The sequence below is a fragment of the Miniopterus schreibersii genome, assembly GCF_964146895.1.
Source record: "Miniopterus schreibersii genome assembly, chromosome: 6".
Classification (NCBI taxonomy): domain Eukaryota; kingdom Metazoa; phylum Chordata; class Mammalia; order Chiroptera; family Miniopteridae; genus Miniopterus; species Miniopterus schreibersii.
Window position 1 is genome coordinate 15,960,365 of NC_138107.1, and position 23,389 is coordinate 15,983,753.

The window sequence follows — 23,389 nt, forward strand, 5'->3', positions numbered from 1 at the left end:
ATGAACAAGTCTAGTTTCCAGAGACTTTTAGGATTCACCTGCCTCTGCCTCCTCTTTACTCCTGTTTCCCACCAGGAGCAGCTCATTCGCCCGGTGGAACCTCTAGCCTCTGGCCTCTCCCCTCCCTGTGCTCATTTTCAGAAGAGATGCTGCTTTCGGTCAGTTTTCTCATATTTAATTACCAGCTCAGACCAGACCTGGTCGGATTTACGACTCACTTACACCTTGGTGTGGTTTTAAGTCATAGGTTGCCTCTCTCCTGGCTAGTTTTCATTTCATTAGCCTTCAGCTCTCCTGAAATGAGGGAAACGTTGCCCTCACTTGGGGGTCTTCCAGGTGAAGCGAAGTGGAGAGAGGACTTCTTTAGGGGGACAGAGGGACGGGGGACAGAGAGATGGAGGGCTGCTAACTTCCCAGCGCTCCTGAAGTCATCCTGATTAGGGGGCAGTGGCCTGCTCCATTACAGGGGCACCCACTCTTGGAGCTGGACTTTGTGGAGGGGGTGAGCAGGGGCGCCCCAGACTCTCTCTTTGAAGAGAGGGTCCTGCGCTCCCAATTAATGAGGCTCCTTTGGAATCCGCCTCCTCAGAGGGAACACTAATAGTTTCAGTCCCCATTGGCCCCCTCCCCATCCTTAGCTGAGGAAATAAACGGCTCCTTACTTCTCAGGGGTCAGAGTCTCCTCCAGGAACTCCTCGATCTTGTTGACGTCCGTCTTGACATCCCCGTTGAAGGTCAGGAAGGGCGGGTGGGTGCCGGGGGCCAGGTTGTGCAGGTCGGCTGGCTTTCTGCAGAAAGAGCAAGACTCAGGGGGTGGCTCACACCAGGGCACCTCGCGTGAGTTCAGGGACACCTGGGGCTTATCGTAAATTAGACTCCCTGTGCTGTTCAACCTGCCCGTCAGCAGACTTAACTTACAGTGTAGGGCGGGGGGGCTGGGGAGGTTCAGAGGGATGTGGTGTCACACAGGAAGTCCCTGAGAGAGGGGCGAGCTCAGACGAAGGAGTCGAGCACTATTAAGGAGAGAGAGCAATGACAGGTGACGATCTCAGTTAGGGCCACGCTTTCAGTACTCAGGGCAGAGGCTGGGCTCTGCTTCAAAAGTTCCTTCACCATTTAGCTTAAATGCACAATTGGCTAATCCAGAATTCCAAACTTTATATATACTAATGAATGCAATCATCGCACTTTCACACTAAGAAGTGTCATCTGTGTTCTCAAGGGCATATTCAACAGGAAGGCAGTGACCTTGAGTTTGACGGGGGGCCCTGTCCATGCCCACCCACCCGTGTGCTCAGGCTTCCACCAACTGGTCAGAATTCAGGAGCAGGGATGGAGCCAAGTCAGGGGAAGAAGGGTTGGCAGATGGGGGCGAGGGAGAGGGTGCCCTGAGCAAGGGGTAGGAAGGGAACAAATAGCACAAGCAGGGCCCGAAACCCACATTCACCCCGAATGCTCTCTGAGAGATGCCACACTTCTCGTGGGAGTCCCGGGGGGAAAACATCAGATGAAGGAACTGAAGAAAAGTAAACGATGGGAGGAGAGGCGTCTGTAATGAAAAATTCCTGGCGTAATGGGTTTGGGAGGGGAAGAGAGGAATTTCAGTTACGGTGCCACTCCCCCACCGTCCCCAGGACACACTCACTGCCCGGCTGCGCTGGGCACTTGGAGCTCCTCAGACCACTGCGGCTGAAAGTACTTTTAAAATCTAATTTCCTCAGTCCTTTTGTTTGCTTTGTGCGTGTCCCTCACTTCAGACAATGAAAGAACATTCTTTACCTCCTTTTTTTTTTTAGAGCTGACACAGGCAGCAATGCTTGGGTTCTCAGCTGGGCAGGGGAATCTATACAGATTTTATTTTTTCGCAATTACCTTTCTGTGGCTTAAAAAGATACAGATTCCCCACCCCCACCCCGTGACCCAAGATAATAGTGGCCTCTGGAGTTGGGCATCTTTGGGAAGAATTGCCCACGGCTGCTGAGGCTCCCCGGACATTGGCAGTGGATGCTTCGGTCCCCTGTCTTTGCTGGCCCTCTACAGCATTTATGGTTGAAATTAGATACTTAGCATTTAAATTACACATTGCCAAGTCAAATTCATGGGTTAATGAATGTGCACCAGTCCTCCCCTGACTGATCGCCAGCTCCACGAGGGCAGGGAGGATGCTGAGAATCGCCAACACGCGTGGCCCTCTTCCTCTGAGCCAGGCCCAGGGCTGCATGTAAATGCTTCCCACGGCCTGCTCACTAACTCCCCACAGTGACCCTAAGCAAGGCACTGCATCCTACAGGTGAGAAAATCGAGGCTCACCAAAGTAAGGTGACTTGTTCAAGGTCACTCAGCAAATAAATGGTGGTGCCAGGATATGAAATCAGTTTTCTTAGAGATTGCTAAACCTCTTTTAGCATATTGTAACTTTTTGATTGCAGTAGGAAAGTTTCCTTATCTATAAAACAGGAGTGGCGATACTTGCTGTCTACAGCAAGGGTGTTGGCTGGCGCAGATGTGATAACAGATAGGAGGGAACACCATAAGCATGTGAGGAATGCTGGGTGGCTCCCTCTCCCCTCTGAGCTCTGGGTAACATACAAGCCCATGCGTATGGGTGATAATCCGGAGGCCTCCTCTTCTCCACTGAAGGAAGCTATTCTTTCAAACTGGAAGAGAGTCCACGCTCTTTAGTTGTCACAGACAGTAACTTCATAGCAGGCGCACATGCATTTATTTGACAGATATTCGCTGGGGTTCTGAATAAATCAGCTGCTATGGCAGATACAAGAAAACTTTTAAAAAACCACACAACACATGACCCAGCCTCTTCTTGAGGGACTTAAGGTCTCATTCAAAGGACAAAACAAACTTCAGAGCTGGTGTGTTGTGAACAGCATGGTGTTTGAACCAAGAAGACCAGGTCCTTAGAAGCAGCTCCTCCATTCTAGAAGGCACCTTGGGAGAATCATTTCAATGTGTCCATCTCGATTTCCTTATATAAAATGAAGAAGTGAGACCTCCACAAGGTCATCTGTTGTGTGATATTTTTCATAGAAAAGCACTCACCAGTTGTAAAGTGTTGGGACTATAGACACCAGAGTTGGTGAAATACTGGATGATGATGCCAGGCAATGTGGACAGTAGGTGCTGGGGGAGTCTGGAGGGAGGTTGGAGTGACAGACGAGTCTGAGAGCAGGGGGTGGGAGGGGGTGGCTTCCCAGGGGAGGGGCTGAAGCTGCATGGGGCCCTGGGACAATCTGTCCATTCAGGAGAGTGGGGACAGCCTCTGTGAGACAGAGGTAACATCCTAGCCAAGGGCTGGAGGCCAGAGAGAACACCGGCAGCAGAAGGCAGTCCAACCCGACAGAGGCCATAGCTCATGGAGGTGCTGGGGAGGATGTTGGGAAGAACCAAGGGGAAGACAAAGACAAAGGAAGGCAGCAGATGAGTCATTCCACAGGCACTGGGAAGCGTCAGGGGTGTCCTGAGCCAGGGAAGCCACGTGATTAGAGGATCATTTTAGGAAAAATAACCTTATGATAACATTAAAAATGAGAGAGAGAGAGAGAGAGAGAGAGAGAGGAGGAACCTAGAAAGATCTGGAGGGAAGACCAGTTTGCAGAACAAACCAACCGTCCATCTGGCAGCTCTGGGACCTGAACCAGGTGTGGGCTGTGAGAACAAGCAAGAGCACTTGGAGGTGGGAGAGCACAGTGGGCGGATGCCCTGGACCGGTGACTGATTGACAAAGGAGGTGGCCAGAGAAGGGAGCTGGAAACACTTCAGCCTAGAAAGTGGGCGAACAGAGGAATTCGGGAGGGGAGCCCAACTCAAAGGAAGAGCAGCAGATATAATTTTCTCCATATAGATTTTGAAGTGATAATAGAAAACGCAAGTAGACATATGTAGAAGATAGCAGCGTTCTGGGTACAGGATAATTTATATAAAGGTGACTAAGAGAAGATGCTAAGCTAACAGGGAAGAAAGTCAAGGCATATGAAAAACGCTCAGAGAGTGTTAAATTCCACATTTAAAGGACAGGCAGTAAAGAGGAAACAGAAAACAAGATTGAAAAGAGTGGGTTAATATAAAATAATATTGAATAAACTAATTGAAAATAATAAAGGACAAAAAGAGTGAGGCTCCTGAAAGTGAACAATGCCTGGTATTTTCACCAGGCATTTAAAAGAGGAACACTAGTAACTTTCCACTCTGCGTGTAATCCAGAGCTCTCACACTAAGGAGTTCTAAAGACGGGAAGAGAGCAGGAGAAATGGTCTGGATCCTAACTCCCTGGAAACTCAGCTCTCACCCCCGAAGCCCTGCTAGGGTCCCCCAGGATGGGGACCCTAGAACTATGGGAATGGCCAACTCCTGGATTTTAGGGTGCCCATGTGTATCGCTGTGCCAGACACTCTCAACTGCATATCGAACGCCCTTTCCCTCCTTTTTCCTTGCTAACTGAACTTGGCTAATCTGGGCAGCGAAGTGCTCAGCCCCAAGTGAGGTATTGGCTTTTGCAGCCTCTCTTGTGACTAGGGGTCTGGCCAAGGTGTGAGCAGGAGGCTGCCAGGAGCCATGGGAAGGCTTGTCCCCTCCCTCATGGAAGGTCTTCTGTTCCTGCAGCTAAACATAGTCCTCATTAACAGAGCATCTTTTACCTTTTTAGATCCACAGTAGTGACATTGAACACGACTCCTTTCAGCCAGAGGATCATAAAGAGACGCTGAGAGAAGGGACAGTTGCCAATGCTTTCCCCATCGATTCCAGCCTAGAAAAGAGAGAAGCAGAGTCCTGAGTTGGGAAGTGCATATTAGCAAAAATAAATAGAGGATTCCAACTCTAAACAATGGTCTCAAGAGAACTCACTAAAACCATGTACCAGCCTAATTTCAAAGGGCAGTTAACCCGTATCATTCATCCCTGTCTTCCTAGTGTCTATGCAGGGCAATGCCTGGCACAGGGTAAGGGGCTCAATAAATATGTGCTGAACAGAATTTGAGTTTCCAGCATGGTGATTATGTAGAGTCATAACTTTCTGAAACCATAGAACCCTAACATCTCAGGGAGAAAGAAAATTCAGTATGACATAGTCTAACACCAATGATATTGTACCACCAACTGCTGCACCCCAAGTAATAATCTAGCCTGTGCTTGACTGTCTGCACTACCCAGTAATTTATCTCTCTCAAAGTAGCACATTCTGATGACAATTCTAACCATTAGAAATTATTTTCTTTGGCTCTACCTAACCAAAATATATTCCCCGGTACTTTACCCTCTCTAACCCTCTGGCCCTTGCTCTGTGAGGGTGCCATGAGTGCAGATACCTCAGACTTTGACCTTATCTCCCTATATCTCACTGGTCAGCAGACTCAGGACTTTAATCAACAGACTTAGTTCTGACTAGTACTTGACCTTCAGTGTCAATAAACCATTCATTTAAAATTATCCTTTTACTGAATGAATGCATATTGACTATCGATTATGTGCAAGGCGCTGGAGAAAATTGCACGGGGGATTAAAAAATGCATTTAGTTAGGGAACTTATGACCTTCTGTGGGCTGCGTGGGGGATAGAAGGAACGTGTATGTAACACCAGGCAGCATTACCGAGTCCTCGCATGCTTCTGCTCATCACACTTCCCCTTCCCGGGGAACATGTTTTATGTTTTTGCTTTTTAATGTCTGAAAGGCTAGTCTATCTTTACTTCTGAGTGGGTTGCAGACATGAATTTTATAAGAATCCATTCCCAAACAGAAAGGTTGCAGAACTGATCGCTATGTAATTTATTTCCCAGGAGCGTTTTTTTATCCCTGACATGGTACTTAGAGGGAGAGGTCACCAACTCTGTCTGGTTTGCTGCTGGCTCCCCTAGACACCTTGGCCTCACCTGGTGGCCCAGGCCCCCGCTCCTCTGACAGGGAGGGAGAAGGAAGGCCCCCGGGGCTTCCTCCCCAAGCTGCAAGCAATCCAACCAACATACTGAAATAAGGACTTATTAAGATTTTTTTTTTTTTAAAGCAAAGGAGGAAAAAAATGCATTCCCAAAGCTCAACACATTATTTCCCCCTGAGGTTTGTTCTGCTGTGGCCTCTGAATAGAGAGGGGCGAGGCCTCCTTTCATACTGAGAGCCCAATTGTGTGCTTCTTTCTGCCTTGCAAATCGCTCCCAGCAGAGGCTCGGGTTTATAATGGGAAACTGGCGCCTTTGCCGGTGTTGCTTGTAGGTAATTGCTATGAAATTACAGTTATTTTACCTCTCTCTCAACTACACCAAGAGCCCCATCCTTAATCAGTTCTCATTTTTCCCCAGTGCTGGAAACGGACCCACCCGAGCAGCTAAGAGGCCGCGGGCTCCGGCATATGAAATCTGAAAGATGCGAGGGCACAGGTGCGCCTGCCCACAGGGCTCGAGTTACCGATAAAGCCACTCTCAGACGGGCCACTATTAATTTAATAATAGCTTGAGCTGACTTGAGCTGATGATGTCAGTTCCCTAGGAACCTTCCCAGAAGGACTCGCTCAGCAGGTACCTGGGTCTTGGTCCTTTAAGACATCGTAACAAAGGAACTTTTCCCCAGGGCTGGTTATAATGTAAGGAACAAGTGAAGGATTAAAAATAACAAAACAAAAGCCATGTTCACATACTGGCCTCTGTTTTACCTCTGGTGGCATGGCAGTGAGGGGGTACAAGGGAACTGAAGGAGGAACCAGTAAACTACTGCAATTCTTGTTAGCTGGCCAAAAAAATTATATAATAATGATAGTAAAGATAACTGATTTCTATGTTGTCAGGCATTGTTCTAAGTGCTTTCCACATATTACTAATTCATTTATTCCTATGAGAAGTGGAATATTATCACCTTTTTACAAATGTGGAACCTGAGGCACAGAGAGGGGAAGCAACTGGCCTTGAGGTCCCAGGATCGAGCCCAGGTAATCTGGCTTCAGATCCAGAGCTCCTAACCACCATGCCCAGCGTCCAACCTGAAGACCCAGACAGGTAACATGTCCCCTCAAGGTCACAGAGCTGGGAGATGCTGGTGCTGTAAGTGCATGCATGGGTCCTAGCCTTTGGTCCACGTGCCCTCAGCCAGCCATGTACAGGTGTAGAGGCTGGTGGCTGTCACAGCTCCTCACACTTCCATCATTGTCTTAAATTATGATTCTAGGCTTGGAAAATGAGAATTGCCAAAGGACCAATAAAAATAATGTGTGCAGGTCCTTCATTTACCTCCACGGTCTTTACATCCCTCGCTGAGCTTCTTTTGCTTTCTTTTCTGTTATTGTGGTAAGAACACTTACCACGAGATCTATGCTCTGAACAACTTCTGACTGTACAATCCTCCTGTTGACTGTAGGTACAGTGTATACAGAGTCCCCTAGAGCTTATTCATCCTGCCACCCTGAAAGTCCCTGCCCGTTGAAGAGTAGCTCCCCATTTCCCCCTCCCCTGCCCCTGGCTACCACCATTCCGCTCTTTGGCTCTATGACTTTGGCTTATTTTAGATACTTGGTACAAATGGAATCAGGTAGTAGTCGTCCTTCTGTGACCGACTGATCTCGTGGCTAATGTCTTTGAGGTGCATCCATGTTTCACATATCCCAGGATTTCCTCTTTTGTAAGGCTGAGGGGCCACACCTTCTTTCTCCCTTCATCTGTCAACGGGCATTGAGGCTGTCAGCACACCTTAGCTGTTGCGGATAGTGCTGCATGGACATGCGAGTGCTGATATCTCTTTGAGATCCTGATTTCAATTCTTTTGGAGAAATACTCAGAAGTGGAATTAATGGACCAGATGATAGTTCTATTTTTAATTTTTTAAGACCCTCCACGCTGTTTCCAGGGCGGCCGCACCAGTGTGCATTCCCACCAGCAGTGTGCAGTGTTTCAGTTGCTCCGCTTCCTCACCGATAACTTGCCTTTTGTTTTTCTCGATAACAGCCTAGGCTTCCTGACCAGCATGAGGTGCTATTTCATTGTGGTTTTGATTTGCATTCCCCCTGATAATTATTGATGTTGAACATATTTTTCATATCCCTGCTGGCCATTTTGTCTTTTTTGGAGAAATGCCTGTTCAAGTCCTTAGCCCATTTTTAAGTGGGTTATTTGCTTCTATACTATTTAATTGTTCAGCTTTTTCTTTCCCTCCTTCACAATTCACCAGTCCCATGGCCTGAATAAACCATTTGTTAAATTCATGGGTTAACTGTGGTGAGCTTGTGGCAACCACTTGAAACATCAACCAAGAAGAACAAAGTGAGGCTCAGTGGGACCCCAGGCCCTGAAGGGTATGAGAGAAAATCCAGACGGACTTCGGTCCAAACAGGCTCTGAGCACTAGGGGCTGGAGACAGGCACAAAGGGGTGTACTAGTTTGAATAATGTTTCCCCCAAATTCATGTCCACCCAGAACCTGTGAGTGTGACCTTATTTGGAAATAAGGTATTTACAGATGAGATCAAGTTAAAATTAAGTCACATAGAATTAGGGTGGACCTTAAATATGACTGGTGTCCTTATAAGAAGACAGGGGCAGAGACTGGAGCAATGCATCTACAAACCAAGGAACCCCAAGGATTCCCAGAAAATTCCAGAAGCTAAAAGAGCCAAGAAAAGGATTCTTCCCCAGAGACTTTGGAGAAAGTATGGCCTTGCTGATACCTTGATTTCAAACTTCCAGATTTCAGACTTCGAGAGAATAAATTTATATTGTTATAAGCCACACAGTTTATGGCAATTGGTTATGGCAGCCACAGGAAATTAATGCAAACGTGGGAAGTAGAATGGTGCACAGCTAATGGCAAACTTCTCAAGGTCACAGTTCTGCTTTGCCATGGGCCTGGTGGGCATGCTCACAGCTGCCAGCTACAACCCAGAGTCCTTCCTATTCCCTAGAGAGAGTAAATGTACTGGCCATAAGTTATGCTAAGTTATCTATGCTATATTATACTATATCATATATTGTAAGTCAAAATAAAACTTATAAAATATATAGTATATAATATCACATGTGATAACAATAGCATAATGTAATTATATAGCTTGTATGATTATACACTATACTTTCTAGGCTGGGTAAATCATTATATGCTGTCAGATATTGCCTTTCATGTAGTATCTCCCTACACAAGAACTTGTCTACACCCCAAACATGGGCCATGTCTTATACACTTTGCCTTCAGCAGCAACAGGCACAGCTGCCTGAGGCTTAGTTGATGCTCAGTGCCTGTTAGAATGGATGCATGTGGGGGGAGGGGGGTGATATCACTCCCTCTTTATGGCTTGATAGTCTCAGAATTCTGACATTGGCACTCTGAAGTGTGCCCTGAGAAAAGAGCAGGAGACCATGGTTCTAGACCCGTCTCTGCCTCCAATTCACTGTGTGATCCTGAGTAGATCATTTGCTTCCCTCTCTTGGCCTCAATCATTTCACTTAGAACTTCCTGCAATTTTGTGAATTCAAGTGGTTAATGGAGATTTATTTAGACTGCAGTTCTCAAACATTTTGGTCTCAGAGTCCTTATATGCCTTTAAGGATTGTTGAGGATCCCAAAGATAGTATATGTGGGTTATAGCTATCACTATTTATTCTACTACACAAATGAAAGCTGAAAATATTTTAAACATTTATTTACTTATCCATTTAAATATTATAACCATAAACATATAATGTAAATAACACGTTTTAATCTAAAGGAACTATTTGTTAAAGAAATTTAGTAATGTAGTAAGTAAACTGGTTGAAGTACACATATGAATAAATTCTAGCTTTACAGAGACACAGCTGGAAAAGGGAGGAGTCACTTAATAGACTTTTCCGATAGTTGTGGGTATTTTTCTTTAATACCATATCGAAACTCATGCTTTTCCTTAGACAACCACAGTGCTTGGGATGTTTAAGAGACATGCACTCAAAGGCTGAGACTGGATTATGTCATATGCTTCTTACTGCTTCATCAAGGACATTCACAAATAAGACCGGTTCTTTTTTGCCCGAGCGGGACTCCCAGTACCGTTTATTCCACTGCCTCGATTTGGGCTGAGGCACCAGCAGCTTGACCCCTGAAGGTCAACCCCAGGGAGAACTGGTAGTACTCTGAAAATAGCTGTGACCTCCCAGAATGCCTGAAAGGCTCTCGGGGACGCCAGGAGTCCATGAAGAACATTTGAGGACTGTTGGCTGAAGACGTCCCATGAACACACCAGGTACATGGAGCTTTGACCCCAGACAATGAGGGTAAGCTGATCATTGTCTAAAGGCCTCTTGAGGGCATCAAGGACCAGAGGAGGGAAACGTCATTCAGAGAAGATCCCGGAAGACAGATGACGTTTCAGCTGGACAGTTGTGTCGCTTATGGGTGTTTGTCTCTCAACTCCAAATACACCCCTCCGTAGAAGCTCTGTGAGAATAGGGGAGAATCTGTTCCCGTGTGGCATGAAGGCAGCTTCCCAGCGGGAGCTCTGAGGACCCTTCAGGAGGAAGACGCTCCTCTGTCTCCAGTGAGGGCTGGGGTGGGCAGTGTGTGAGGACAGCCAGGAGGGCCGGCCCAGCACAGGCCTGGGACGCGAGCCCTAGCACCTTGCAGCTCTGGCCTGGCGACACCTTCCTGCAGGCCCCTCGACACAGCAGCCAGAGCTCCTTGCAGCCTGCATGCAGCCTGCCCACGGCCCCGTATCCACACAGACCTGCCAATTACTCTGCAAGCCCTGCGTGGCCTGCAGGCCTCCCGTTCCCGCTGACATCTGGATCCCACTGCACACCCGGATCCCACTGCACACCCGGATCCCACTGCACACCCGGATCCCACTGCACACCTGGATCCCACTGCACACCCGGATCCCACTGCACACCTGGATCCCACTGCACACCCGGATCCCACTGCACACCTGGATCCCATTGCACACCTGGATCCCATTGCACACCTGGATCCCACTGCACACCTGGATCCCATTGCACACCTGGATCCCACTGCACACCCGTGCCACCCCTGCTGACCGCCTGCTCCCCACCTGGACTCTGTAGGGGGGCTTTGCTTGCCCAGCAACCCCAGCAGCTCTGGCCCAGCCAAACCAATGCACTTCTATGCTTTCTACTGGGCTGACCATTCCTTCTCCAACGAGACTTTATCTTCTTCCAAGTTTGTCCTTACTCGGCCATTCTCCCTCAGCTCTGGGATGCCATACAGAGTTTTCTATATGTTATAATTACTCTTTTACCATCTTTAACCCTTCTTCATGCTTAATTTCTGTTTAAATTGCTGTGTGATTTCTCTCTCCTGATGGGACCCAGACTGCTATAGAGGCTTAAATATCTGATATTTCAAAATGCAAGTATTTTAGGCTCTTTGTTTTATTCCGTTAAAATCTAACCAGGTTAAGTCCTGAATGAGGTACTAGAAGAAAGAAATCTTAGTTTCCTACAGAAAGTTAATTACATCACCATTTATGGCACGTTTCAAGTATCTGTTGCTTTATCCCATGAACCCTGTCCCTGAAGACTCAAGTGATTAAACATTATATTCAAGTTTCTAGATAAAAATGCTACAACAATGGGGCTGGATCTGACCTTAGGAATGATATAGTCCAGCTCTTTCTTTTTACTGGTAAGGAAATAAGTCCAGAAAGTTCTGACAATTTGGAACTGTAGTAGTTGCCTAGTCCCCTAATTCCTGATTCCTGACTCCTGGTTCTTCACTGTGCTGGGCAGGCTGTGATCTTACAGAAAAGAGTGTCAAAGTGACAAAGGCCACAGGAAGAGGACTTTCTTTGGAAATAAAATGACTCATCTAGAGAGCACTGAACTGACTGATATCACGTGCAGGAGTAAGAATTTTTCTTTATAATAACAGTATTTGGAGCTGCCCCCTTTTTCATATGAGTGTAAGTCAGATAACATTCCTTATTATTACCATTTTTAATACTAAATTGTCTGTGTTTCTAATAATTTGATTGGTAAGCCTAATTAGCAGGGATATGACTTGGCGGTCTGTGGTTGCCTTAAAGACAGGGAGTTCTATACTTACAGAAGGACATTTTTCTCAGCAGCCACAAAAGGCTTAACTCATGGGTTACTCAGGGATTTTTTAAAAAATATATTTTATTGATTTCAGAGAGAGGAAGGGAGAGGGGAGAGAGAGATAGAAACATCAGTGATGAGAGAGTCATTGATCAGCTGCCTCCTGCACGCCCCCTACTGGGGACCGAGCCCGAAACACGGACATGTGCCCTGACTGGGACTCAAACCTCGATCGCCTGGATCATGGGTCAATTCTCAACCACTGAGCCACGCTGGCCGGGCTACTCAAGGATTTTTTATTTAATAAGCAGCCAGGTAACAAGTACACATTTGAGGCTTCAGAGATTCTCAGCATTTATGTAAAGTTGACTATAAAGGCTAAATCAACTCTGCGCCGATGGCTACCTGTGCAATATAGTATGAAAAGTTCCAGGTGTATTGGTCAGGGTTTTCCAGAGAAATAGAGCCACCAGGATATTCTTTCTTTCTTTCTTTCTTTCTTTCTTTCTTTCTTTCTTTCTTTTCTTTCTTTCTTTCTTTCTTTCTTTCTCTCTCTCTCTCTCTCTCTCTCTCTCTTTCTCTCTCTCTTCTCTCTCTCTCTCTCTCTCTCTCTCTCTCTCTCTCTCTCTCTCTCCTCTTTCTTTCTTTCTTTTCTTTTCTTTCTTCCTTCCTTCCTTCCTTCCTTCCTTCCTTCCTTCCTTCCTTCCTTCCTTCCTTCCTTCCTTCCTTCCTTCCCTCCCTCCCTCCCTCCCTCCCTCCCTCCCTCTTTCCCTCCCTTGTATCTATCATCTCTCTCTATCACTCATCTCTCTATCTACCTATGGAGAGATTTCTTTTAAGGAATCGGCTCCCATGATTGTGGAGGTGCGGCGAGTCCCAAACCTGATGGGGCAGGTGATCAGGTTAGAGATTCAGGGAAGAGGAGCATTTGAGCCCCAAGGCAGTGCGCTGGCAGAATTTCTTCTTCCTCAATTTCTTCTATTAAGTTCTTTAACTGAATGGATGACACACACATTATGAAGGATAATCTGCTTTACTCAAAGTCTACTCATTTAAATGTTAACTTCATCCAAAAAATACAGAAATATCTAGAATGATGTTTGACACAATATCTGGACACCAGCCAAGGTGACACACAAAATTAAACGTCATCCCGGTTGAATTTAAAAATATGACCTGAGACAGGTAGTCCATCAATCCAGTATCTGCCATCCACACTTTAACTTGCCAAATGGTTTAATAAACATTAAATGCGGTTATGTAAATATCCCCTCCCATGCCCAGAAGGCTACTCAGTTTAACAGTCTGACTAAGAGAGCAGGGTCCAGGGATGCCTCTCACTCTGAGTGACGCCTTGTTTAATAGTGGCCTCAGGCTCGAGGCCACCTACAACTTTACATGTTGTGTACATTGGGGCCAGAAATCTCTGCCTTGGAGGGTTATTTTACAACTGAATGATAATATGCTTTATAAATTTAGAGCTACTGTCATTATGACAACAACAACAAACATTTAGGAAGCACTCACTTAAAAACCGGTATGTGAAATGCTGTGCCTTAGTCAAGAGTTAGGAGGGCTCTCTTTGACCACACATAAATTCAGCAAAGCCTCGGTGTTCAAGGTGTTGTGTGTGGAGCTATACATTCAATAGAGAAAGCAAACACAGGAGGAACTATGGCCACTGTCCATGGGTCGGAGAAGAGCGTTCCTAAACTAAGGCCATCTCATGCTGACCATGAAGGGAGACAGGTATGTGTAGGTCTGTTCTCTGCAAGGCTGCTGAGTTCCTGTGCAGAGCTACGTTCTCCATCCAAATATCGTTCACATGTGATTCAGGATCCAAAGACAAGAAGGGCTGGAACTCAAGGAAGATCCATGGATGAAGCTGAGGGACCGGGTTTTGTGACAGATTCCTGGTGACTTTCTATTGAATCCAGCTAGAGACTTTGTGTTCTCTCAATACCCAGGAATCTTTGCTACAGATATTTATGGAACCGTCATTCTATTCTTTAGAAAACTGGAATTCTTCCACCTCAGAAATGCACTGAAGCACAGGAAATCAAAGAGCAATACAAATCTACAGCTTCAAAGAAACAGAACTCCTTCCCACATGGGTGGAATTTGAAGAAGATGTCTTCTCACCTAAGCCTCCCCAGGAGAGTAGCAGTCCTAATGGAGGAAACATGCCTTCCGCTTAACTAGGCCACTGTCAAAAGTTTTGCTTTCTTCCCTTGACATATTTGTTATTTGTTATTTGTTATTGAAGATGCTATAGAAATTAGTTCCAGCTTTTGACCATGCATCTATTTCATTTGTCCTACATTCAGGGAATGAGCCTGCAGGTCCTATAATTTTCAAACAAGGGGTATCCTGACAATAAGCTCTGCTTCTCCCACGGAGGGTGGTGTTTGGGATCCTGTGACAGCAGAGATTCCTCAGCTAATACTCATCCTGCCCTGAATGTTGAGTTTAAATATAGCATTTTACTATCACAAGATGATCTATAAAGACTTCAGCGAAATCACAAAATCTGTCATCGTCCCTCTCAGTTGGGCCCAGTAAGCTCTCATCTATCCAAACCTTCCAGTTATGACAGATTAAAAGCTTATAGCACTAAAACCAAATCTGAGTCATGAGATTTGTTATATAGGGTTACTTAAATCCAGGTACCACTAGAAAATATTTTGCAAAATTAGTACTTTGTACTATGTCAACAAAGTATTACATAGAGCTTGAAAAGTCTATTCTAATACTCATTTAAAAATGCCATGCCCAGGCCCCAATCTTGGCTATTTTGATTTCATTAATTGAGAGTAGGGCTCAGGCAAGGTGTTTGTTTGGTTTTTTCTTCTCAAAACTCTCAAGGGAATTTGGATGTTGAACCAGGCCTGGCCACCTCTCACCTGGTGTTGCTCACAGTTGGGATGTATACTAGAATCACCTAAGGAGTGTGCAGTTGAATGAAGATGGTTGAAATCTCAGTCAAAATCATCAATGTCAGTAATTTAGATATAATCACAGAAGCTATGGGAACTGAATCCTTTCAAAAGTCATCTTTAGAGAAGCTCTTGTTAGCCATTGCTTACCTGTTATCTTACTCTCTCAAGGAATAAAATGCTGAAGACACAGGAAGAAAAATTCTGATTATTGTAGGGTATAGATTCTGAGCAAAGTTTATTCTGCTTTAAAGTGGGGGATTCACTCGAGGTAAATACAAGAAGTCAGGTTCACACTGAAGCTCCTTAGCCCCCAGGAAGAGCACAGAAGAGAAGCTATGAAGCTAAATCCCCCCTCCCCACACTCCTCTTTCTTCCCATCGGGTGACTTCAAGGATTAAAGGAGAAACACAGGGAAATGGGAGCACAGTGCCTGGTAGAGAGCAAGTACTCAACATACCAGCTGTCTTCATTGTCACCAGTACACTAAAGGTCACAGGAGAAAGTCTCTGTGTCACAGTACAATAGGGAAATGTTCCACCAACCAAGTGCCTTCTTTCACGTGAGCCCACCTATTAACTGCTCTCGAGCTCCTCCAGAACTTAGTGGTCCTGGGTGGTTACAGCCTCCGCTTTAGAGGGGCTTTTGAAAAACAGCCTCACAGCTACAGTCATGGAAACTGAGCCAGGTTTTGTGTCAAGGAAACCTGATTTCATTTTCTCTGCCTTGAAAAAACTCCATCAGGGCTTGCTCCCCATTGGGTTATGTGTTCAAGCCCAGGCCCAGACATAATTGAAAAGGAGTCTGTCTTTTGTAATCCCCTCGGCCCAAAGGGGAAATGGAATGCTTTTCCAAATGGCAGACTAAGGCAGGAAATGTTCTATTTATTGTACTCCCATAAAAAAAATAAACTTACCCACTAACTATACCACACACACAATAGTCCAGGTCATCACCCAGGAAGCCACAGCCTGATGTGGAGTTCATGTTTCTTTTCAGAAAGGAAAATTTTCCAAGACCTACCACATTTTCTTTCAGAAGCCCTACAAGAGACAGGTCCCCCTCCACCCCCCTGCTCTCTCTGCCCAGCCAGTGTGAGTCAGAAGCCCTTCCTGCTGGTCCCAGATGTTCTGCAAGATAAATGCGCCCTTGAGCAAACGATTGCCTCAGTGTGGCCTTCTGCTCCTTGCCTGGAAAATGAAGGAATGACAGGATAATGTTGAAGCTGGAATTCTCTGCTTCTCTCCATGCTCACTTTTTCAGCATTATTCCTTGTGTATGAGGAAGTTAGCAATGACCCTGGTTTGTGATGAGCTATACTGCAAATTCACCATTTCATGCCTCAGAGGAAAAAAAAAAAAATGACAGTGGCCATTATAAAGATGCAAAATTACACCTCAAATAACTCCAAATTAAGCAGACTCTAAAATAAGACTCCAAAATAAGTCAGGTGCAAAACTGTTCTGCTCCCCTGGATGTTTCCTGGAAGTCTCAGAAGGTGGTTTGGTGCTTCTGGGGTACTCGAGTTCACAGGCACCAAAACACCTTGTTTTGACTTCTGCATCCTAATACTGGGGTCCACAGAGAGGACTCCTCAGATCGGTCACTTGGTATATCAGAAGATGAGCAGTCATGTTTCCAGCTCAACAGAGATTGCTCCACCCATAGGTTTGGAATAGAAGTTTATGTCACTGTGGATATTCATCAAAGTATATCATTCGCATCTCCTTTTAGTTTAAAGGTACCAGATAGAATATTTGCACCTGTTTGTGAAACACTGTACCATGGTGGTGTCCTCCACATCCCAGTCCCCAGCAAACCATTTCCCCCATTGTCAGCCAAGACAAACCATCACAATAACTTCCTTTTACTTCCAAAACCTCTCTGAGGAAGGAAGCCTGCTATTGTTGGGCTATGTTTAGACTAGATGATGCTAAGCAATGGCCTTCAAGGATTAATAGGAGATAGGGTTGTAGATCTTATCTAATGTTTAAGATCAACCCCTCCAAAGTATCTTTTGATGGAGGCTCATGAATGACAAAACCAGTTGAACGGATGCTTCATCTCCCAGCTATTGGAAGAGGCTGCTGGAAGCATAATGTAGAAAATTCTGAGGTCTCCACAAGAATCAACGGGACAGAATGTCAGTGCCACTCGGTGTTAGATGTTTTATTTATAATGTTAACCTTAGATGGAATTCCGCACACACTTCCTGCTGAAGGGGTCAACGAAATGGGCAAAACTAAAATGAGAGGTGTCATTGTCCCCTGTGTTCTCCCAATTTGCACCTTTCTTTAACAGGATGTTTTTCTACTAAGTCGTCAAACAGGCCCTGTGTGATGTTTCTCTTCTCAGTCTCGCTGTAGAGTTCAGGGCCAGGAATACTCATGCTAGTTGTTCAAAATGTTGCCTGCAGGCAAAGACCACAGCCTCAGATGCGAACTATGGGGCTGGAGAGAAACAAGGCCTTGAAGACAAATCTATATAAGTAGAGTATGTGATTACCCACTAGTTTTTGAGTAAGGCATTTCCTCTCTCAACCCTTTCACCCAGAAGGGGAAAAAAAAGATGGCTTGAATTGGCCTCAAAGCCCTCTCTCTCTCATCTGGAACCGGGAATGGGAGCAGCTGCCCACCTGCGTCACGAGTTCCCTGTGGGATGAAATGAGATAACGCCAGGCCAGTGCTCCGAGCGAGGAGGCACAGTGATAACTGCAGCCCCACGCCCAGTCCTTCTTTGGGGGTGGATGGAAATTATAGCTACAATTCCATGCCCTGCAGCTCCGCGGTCTTCTTAGGAAAATGGACACGAGTGCACCCCTCAACCTAGTCCCATTAAGAGCTTTCTGTCTCTCCCTGGAATTCCCAGCAATGGCCCTGAAAGGAACAGTTTTCCTGATAGAGATGTCTAGGTTGTCTACAGCCATGCTGCTCGGATTGGGACGTCAGCCTCCCCTAGGAGCGTGGTAGAAATACAGATCCTCAGGTCCTACCCTAGACTTACTGAGAAGGCTGGTCTTCGGAAGCTTTGGAAGACACAGGCCTCCTACAGCAACAGCGCAAATACCTTCATAAGCTCTGTGTTAGGGCAGTGATGTCCAGTTTTTCTCTTTGGTTTTAAAAAGTGCATCTTTGCACATCTGGATCTCACAGTACTCCTACTTAGAAAAAAAATCTCTACCCTTGCACGTAGTAATCTGGCCCTGCCACGTTCTAAAAACGTCAGCTAATCTCAGCCTAATTTCGAACCTGTGCGGAGGAGAGGCCGGCTGGCCAATACGAGGGGCAGCCTCGTGCTGAAAGCGGACACTGACGCTGAAACTGGAGTCGGGGTAAATTATTTATTGAAATTCCATGATGTGGCTCGTCCATTAGGAGCCAGCAGAGCCTAGAGTCGTAGGATGTATCCATCCTGTGCAGGCCCCATCCTCTACCCCCTGAAGTCACCTGCCTCTTTGGGGGGACCAGTTGGATGTTGGACCCTCGCCTGAGAGGTTAAGTTATGGAAGACTGACATGTTGTGGTTAGTGAATGGGGTTTCCTGAAGGTGCCCCTTCCAGACGTCCCAGTGCCCACCACCAAACAGTGCAGTGGCCTGGGAGGCCACCTGCCTGCAGCCCCCAGGTCATAGAAAACCTGCATAAGAAGCGTGGAAAAACAAGAGAGCCAGTACGCTGCAGCTAACCCTTCTTTTAAAAACATTCTCTGCTTCAAAGTTTCTACCAGTATAATGGAAAGAAGAGGTTTCTTTGCCAACCAACAATATATATAAAGTGAATTAAATTCTGTATATAATTTGTCCCTTTATAATCACTAATATTTTACCTCAGAAGCAAAATACTGTAGACAACATGCCCATCAATAGCAGAACGGTTGCTTACAGCATGGTGTGACCATATTATGGAATAGTATGCAGCCATTAAAAAGAAGGAGCTGGATTCTCATGGAGGAAGTGTCCTCATAGGAGAAAAGGCAAGTCACAGAGTAGCATAAATAGTATGATCCCGTTGTAAATTTAAAAACACTACAATTTTATTCTTCATTGGATTAAATCTAATGATTCTCAGTTTTAATAATCACTCCAGACTCTGTTGAAATGGGTGATGGACATTGTTACGGCTCAGACCTGAGTTTTCCTAAAGTAACTAGATCAGGTAAAAAGGCAGCGAGTCAGGGAAACAACAACTATAACCAACGGGTATTATTGACCATCCCTGGGGGTGACTCTTATGTGTGCGCTGCGTGTATGCAAGGTGCATATTTCATTGCCATTTTTGTTTGATTTTTTTAGTACTGAATGGGCAGTGTAGTTCAAACAGATCTATCCACATAGCAAAAGAGACAATTACTTCCTTTAGGGCTCTGTCTTTTGCAAAGCAGCCATGTTTAAGCTAGATGATGACTTAGAATAAATAACATAATAAATATTATATAATAAATATTATATGGGGATTTATAATAAATATATGAATATTTGTGATAAATACTTATTTTAAGTAGATAGACTGGCTAATTGCTTCTGTTCTATCCTTGAGTAACACGGAGCATAGCAACTACTCCATTCTTTGTTTTTGGCCCCGCAGTCTTTTGGATTTCACACGCCTCGTTCCTATGACAGCACTTCAGGCTTCTTACAGTGAGCTATAAATGTCATTTTCATCAGATGCCCCAGCAAGCCTTAATGGCAGGCATATTGTAATTATTATGACTCCATGCAAATTGGAATGGATCAGAATGGCTTTGCGACTTTCGGGGAAAGACTGTTTTCTTGTTGACTTCCAGCAAACTCCCTCAGATCTCTAGTCCAGCCGATTTTCCTCTGTCATTTGCAAAATTAAAAGTAATGGATGGACCTGGAGGGCATTATGCGCAGTGAAATAAGCCAGTCAGAGAAAGACAAGTACCATATGATCCCACTTATATGTGGAATCTAATGAACAAAATAAACTAACAAAATAAAAACAGACGCATAGCTACAGAGAACAGACTGACAGTAGTTGTCAGAGGGGAGGGGGTTGCATGTCTGGGTGGAAAAGGTGAAGGGATTTAGCAAAAAAAAAAAAAAAATCAAAGACACAGAACAACAGTATAGTGATTACCAGAGGGGAAGGAGGGTGGGGAAGGTAGAAGCGGGTACTGGGGGGATAAATGGTGATGGGAGAAGACTTGGCTTGGGGTGGGAACACACAATACAATGTACAGGTGATATATTATAGAATTGTACACCTGAACCTATATAATTTTATTAACTAAATGCCAGCCCAGTAAATTCAATAAAAATAATGGACAGATATGCTGCAATATCCTAAATTGTTTCTTTGGCTTTTTGGAGCCCATACTCAGAACCCTCCAATGAGCTTTCATTGCATTGATAAGAGGATAAAATCTGACCCCTTTGGGCTGCCTCCCAGGGCTCCCACTCTCTCTTCCTGGTTTTCTCAACGTGCCCCTTCCAGGGCCTGCCCTTTGCCTCCAGGGAACGCTTGCCCACCACCCCTGTCAGAATCCCATTTGCTCTATTTGTCTGTTCTCTTTCTCTCTTCTGGAATGCATTTTCCAGTCTCTGTTTTCAAATACCAACTCAGATCCCACCCTCCCTGGCAAAGCTTTTCTAATAATTCCTGTTAGAATTATTTTATGGATAGTTCATTTCATTCGTTCACTGACAAATATTAGTCATTAACAACGTGCTCGGTACCGTTCTAGGTACAAGAGATATCCAACGAGTCTCCACTCAGCATCCCCCTCTATGACTGGCTAGGGCACTAATGGTGTCCGGAAGATGCAGAGCATGAAAAGGCAAAATACAACAGCAGGTAAGTCCCTGCACTTTGCAATCTACTAGACTTTACCATTTACTTTCTTTGTAATCTTGGGCAAGTTTCCCGGCCTTGGTTTACTCATCTGTAAAGTGGGAATGCAATGTGGTACATCCCTCATAAAGTTGTGGCCAGGATTAAACAAGATAGCTCACATATAGCATTTAAGGATAGTTTGTGGTACAAAATAAACATTGCTTATATTAGCATCTTCTATCTCACCTGACATGCCCGTCAGTATTGTCTGTCCCAGTGGTACCTTCTTTTCTCTCCATGCTTTCCCCAGCTAGGAACACAGTGCCAATCTCCTTGTCACTGAGTGATCAAATATTCCCCTCTCTTGCTGGGGATTAGTTAATAAGCGGTGGTTCCTGAGAACTCATTGGAAGTTTTCAAATAAAGATATAAATGGGAGTTCTTAAATATTGTAAATATGTTAATGAAAGTCCACGGGAATTCTAGGACTATTCATTCAACCATATTTATTGAGAATGTCTACAACAGTGGCTCTCAAATGTTAGCATGCCTCAGAGCCATCGAAAAGCTTGTTTAAATACAGTGGGTCTGGGGGAAAACCCAAGGGTTTGTATTGTTAACCTGGTCCCAGTTGATGCTTCTGGCATAGGAACCACCCTTTGAGAAGCTCTGCCCTGCCTGCCAGGGACAGAAAGCAATGGAGGGTCAGCCCTCCAAAAGAGCCACAGCCAGGGGCTGAGGAAAACACACAGCTGAGTGGGACAAACCATGGGCGGGGTCAGACAACCCGAAGTCTAGCCCTGGTTCCACCCTTCACTGGAATATCACCTTGGGCACGTCACTTCCCTCCTCTGAGCCTTGGTTTCCTTATTTATATTTAGGACAGGAGCATTCCCTTCACACCTCATAGTGTTGTGAGGACCCAGGACAAATGTTAAGAGGTATATACACTGACCAAAGATGAACTGAAAAGTCAGGGGAGGGGACACATGTCCTTTTTTCAGCCCAAAGTGCCCCTTTGAATGCAAGAGACCCTCTAGGCGAGTCACATTCTTTCCCAATTCACTGAAGTATTATTTAGTATCTTAAACACCCGATTGCCACCTGAATAGATTTCCTAGTAATGTAAAACCTCATAGCAGCTTTGACTCCAAAGTCCCTCTCTGGAAAGTGACATTTAGAGACATCCACGGAGGGTACATGAGCACCACCTACCATTCGGGGCTCCCGCCTTGTCTTGAACCCTGTCGGACTTCCAGTAGCTAATGAAATACTCCCACCACATAAGATCAGCGCCTGGGAAAACCACCCTCCCCAAATCACACTTTACTATCCTGGCCTCCGTTTACCAACCGGCACTAGAAAGAAAACATCATACAAAGTTATCTACTGCATTTGCTATTTTAAAGGAGTTGACGCATTGCTCCTTGTAGTCCTCAGAGTTCCCCTCACCCTCCACATGAGACACCTGTGAGAAACGGCCTTGGCACCCTGCGCCCCATGAAAAGTACTTGCAAAAGTAATGTCATTTCTCCAAGGCTTATGACTTACAACCAGCAGGAAGCTTAGGCAGTGGGCAAAGACCACCTAGTGTATCACGGTCCCTTCGCGTAAGCAGTGGGGACTCAGCTGAGACTCAGGAAAGACCCCTGACTGTGGACTCTGGGGGGGTCAGGCAAATTGCATTTCCCTGCCTTTGTTCAGTTTTGGTGGGCGTCAGCCAAGGGGACCGCTCTGAACAGAAGACTCGGTATCTGATGGAATACAGAGAGCAGCCAAGGATTGCTGTGAGGCTGGGACACTCAGGACACCAGGCGATGGCAAAGCTAGGGTGAGCCTGCCCTTAGGGGACAACTCTGATATGAGATGCGGAGCCAGCAGTTTGGAGCAGTGAAAGAACACAGGACCACAACCCGGAGGGGCTTGTCCCAGCCCCACCCTCTCAGGCTGGGTACCTTGGGACAAGGCCCAGCCACCCCTGCCTGGGACTCCGTTCCCTTGAGTTGGACTGGTTCACCTCTAAGGCTTTGCCAGTTCTTTCCCTGGATGAGCCCATGACATTATGTTTATATAAGCTCCACAGCTCGGGAAAGATTTCACACACAGAGATAAAGACTTGGGTCAACTCCGTGGGTCTCAGGTTGCATGGCTGCATAGATGAGTGGTTTTAATAAGGGACATTTAAGAAGTCAATGATTAGCTTTTAGTACTGACTGACACTTTTATCTCTTGTCTGGGAGTCAGTCTAAATGACATGCAATTGGAGTTTGTGGGAACTGAAAAGAATGGCGATAAATCCACAAATGGAATAAGCCTTGGTAGAGGGGAGAAATGATTGGATCATAAAGGGAATTACTGAGGCTGGCTGCCTATTTTTACGAGCTGCACAGGGAAAAGCCTGCACATTTTGAGAAATGGAAGATGAAATACCAATGAAACGGAGGAGCTGAGCTTCCTGTGGCATATATTCAGCGAGAGCCCAGTGAGAATATTTATTATTCTCAATAAATCTGATAAGCCCTCAGCCCTCTATCCAGGGACTTCTTAACAGTCTGACCCACCTGATCTAAAATCCATGCTGCCGCATGAACAGGGAGGAACGTGGGGGGATGGCTGGGGAGGGCTTTGTCAGTTTTCTTGCTAGGAA

General features: G+C 45.6%; 1 protein-coding gene across 3 annotated transcripts in view; it reads right to left on the reverse strand.

The window, feature by feature from the left end:
- The window catches only part of CLIC5 (chloride intracellular channel 5), a 140,900-nt gene that overhangs the window by 39,992 nt on the left and 77,519 nt on the right, over nt 1–23,389 (reverse strand). For all 3 annotated transcript variants that reach the window (XM_081140729.1, XM_081140731.1, XM_081140730.1), the window contains 2 exons: nt 4,653–4,762; nt 663–788 (listed from right to left, as the gene is read on the reverse strand). In XM_081140729.1, the coding sequence (XP_080996855.1) occupies nt 663–788; nt 4,653–4,762 (236 nt within the window). The remainder of the gene's footprint in view (nt 1–662; nt 789–4,652; nt 4,763–23,389) is intronic.